We start from the raw sequence: 1065 nt of genomic DNA, 5'->3' as shown, positions 1-1065 counted from the left end.
ATCAGAAGAAGAATGTGGACAATCTTCAGACGATGAGGTCTAGTATTTATAAAAAAAAATTTGATCAATTGTAGCTAATATTAATTTAAAACTAAAAAATATTAAAAACACTTTTATCATTATCAGTTTTAAACATATACTGATTAAATAAAAATTTGTTTAATTGCATTGGTTTAATAAAAGCGTTTTTTATTATTATTCCATAAAACTTAGTAATAATAAAATAATAACTATTCAATATTTTTATTTTAGTGTAAAGAAAAGCCTTTAAATAAACTTGTTCAAGTACCACACTCATCTGACAGTGAAAAAGAAAGTNAAAGAAAAGCCTTTAAATAAACTTGTTCAAGTACCACACTCATCTGACAGTGAAAAAGAAAGTGATGATGAGCATTTAAATTTGGTGTTACGAATGAGGTAAATATATTTTTTAATATACAATATTAATTATTGTATGGTCCTTTATGACTGAATATTCATTTTATCTAGAAATTCAAATCGTGAACTGAATGATATTCGATTTGAATTTCTTTTGGGAAAAGATACACCCGATGGTATTGCTACAGAACTTGTAGGTGCAGGTTTAGTAGATACACTGGATGCTGAAGTTATTGCCATGAATTTACGCGTACTGATTGGAAATCAGACACAAAACAAACCTGTTACTTTTGCTCTTGTAAGTAGATAACTAAACTAAAAAGTATTATCATTTTCATTAATTTTTTTGGTTGTTATAATCTTAGGTATCTGGGTGTAAAAATGATGAAACACCTGATGAAAAAATTCTGGTTGGTTATGCCCAGCTGTCATATGCAGACTGAAAGTAAAGTTACCGAAATAACTTAATTTTTTTTTTTTTTTTGTGCCACTAGAACACTACTCTGTAAGTCATTAATACAATTGTGTAAATAAACATTTTTTTTTAAATTAAAATATTAATTTATTTTTGTAAATACACATAAATATATCTTAGTTTAGTGTTTAAAAAAAAGGTACAGCTTAACTTGAAATGCTTTATATTTTGATTAATATCAGTACCAGCATTACCAATTTTTTTTATTGTCG

General features: G+C 25.9%; 1 protein-coding gene across 1 annotated transcript; it reads left to right on the top strand.

Annotated features, from left to right (window-relative positions):
- The first annotated feature begins 317 nt into the window (after nucleotides 1-317).
- Nucleotides 318-870, top strand: LOC126910050 (STE20/SPS1-related proline-alanine-rich protein kinase-like). The gene is made up of 3 exons (XM_050692446.1): nucleotides 318-417; nucleotides 490-676; nucleotides 744-870. Exons 1-3 carry the CDS (start codon nucleotides 413-415, stop codon nucleotides 819-821), a joined length of 270 nt encoding a protein of 89 aa, XP_050548403.1. The 5' UTR covers nucleotides 318-412; the 3' UTR covers nucleotides 822-870.
- Nucleotides 871-1065: the final 195 nt, after the last annotated feature.

Source organism: Daktulosphaira vitifoliae, unplaced genomic scaffold, assembly GCF_025091365.1.
Source record: "Daktulosphaira vitifoliae isolate Bord-2020 unplaced genomic scaffold, ASM2509136v1 Scaffold_3498, whole genome shotgun sequence".
Lineage (NCBI taxonomy): Eukaryota > Metazoa > Arthropoda > Insecta > Hemiptera > Phylloxeridae > Daktulosphaira > Daktulosphaira vitifoliae.
This window is presented reverse-complemented; position numbering and strand designations above follow the sequence as displayed.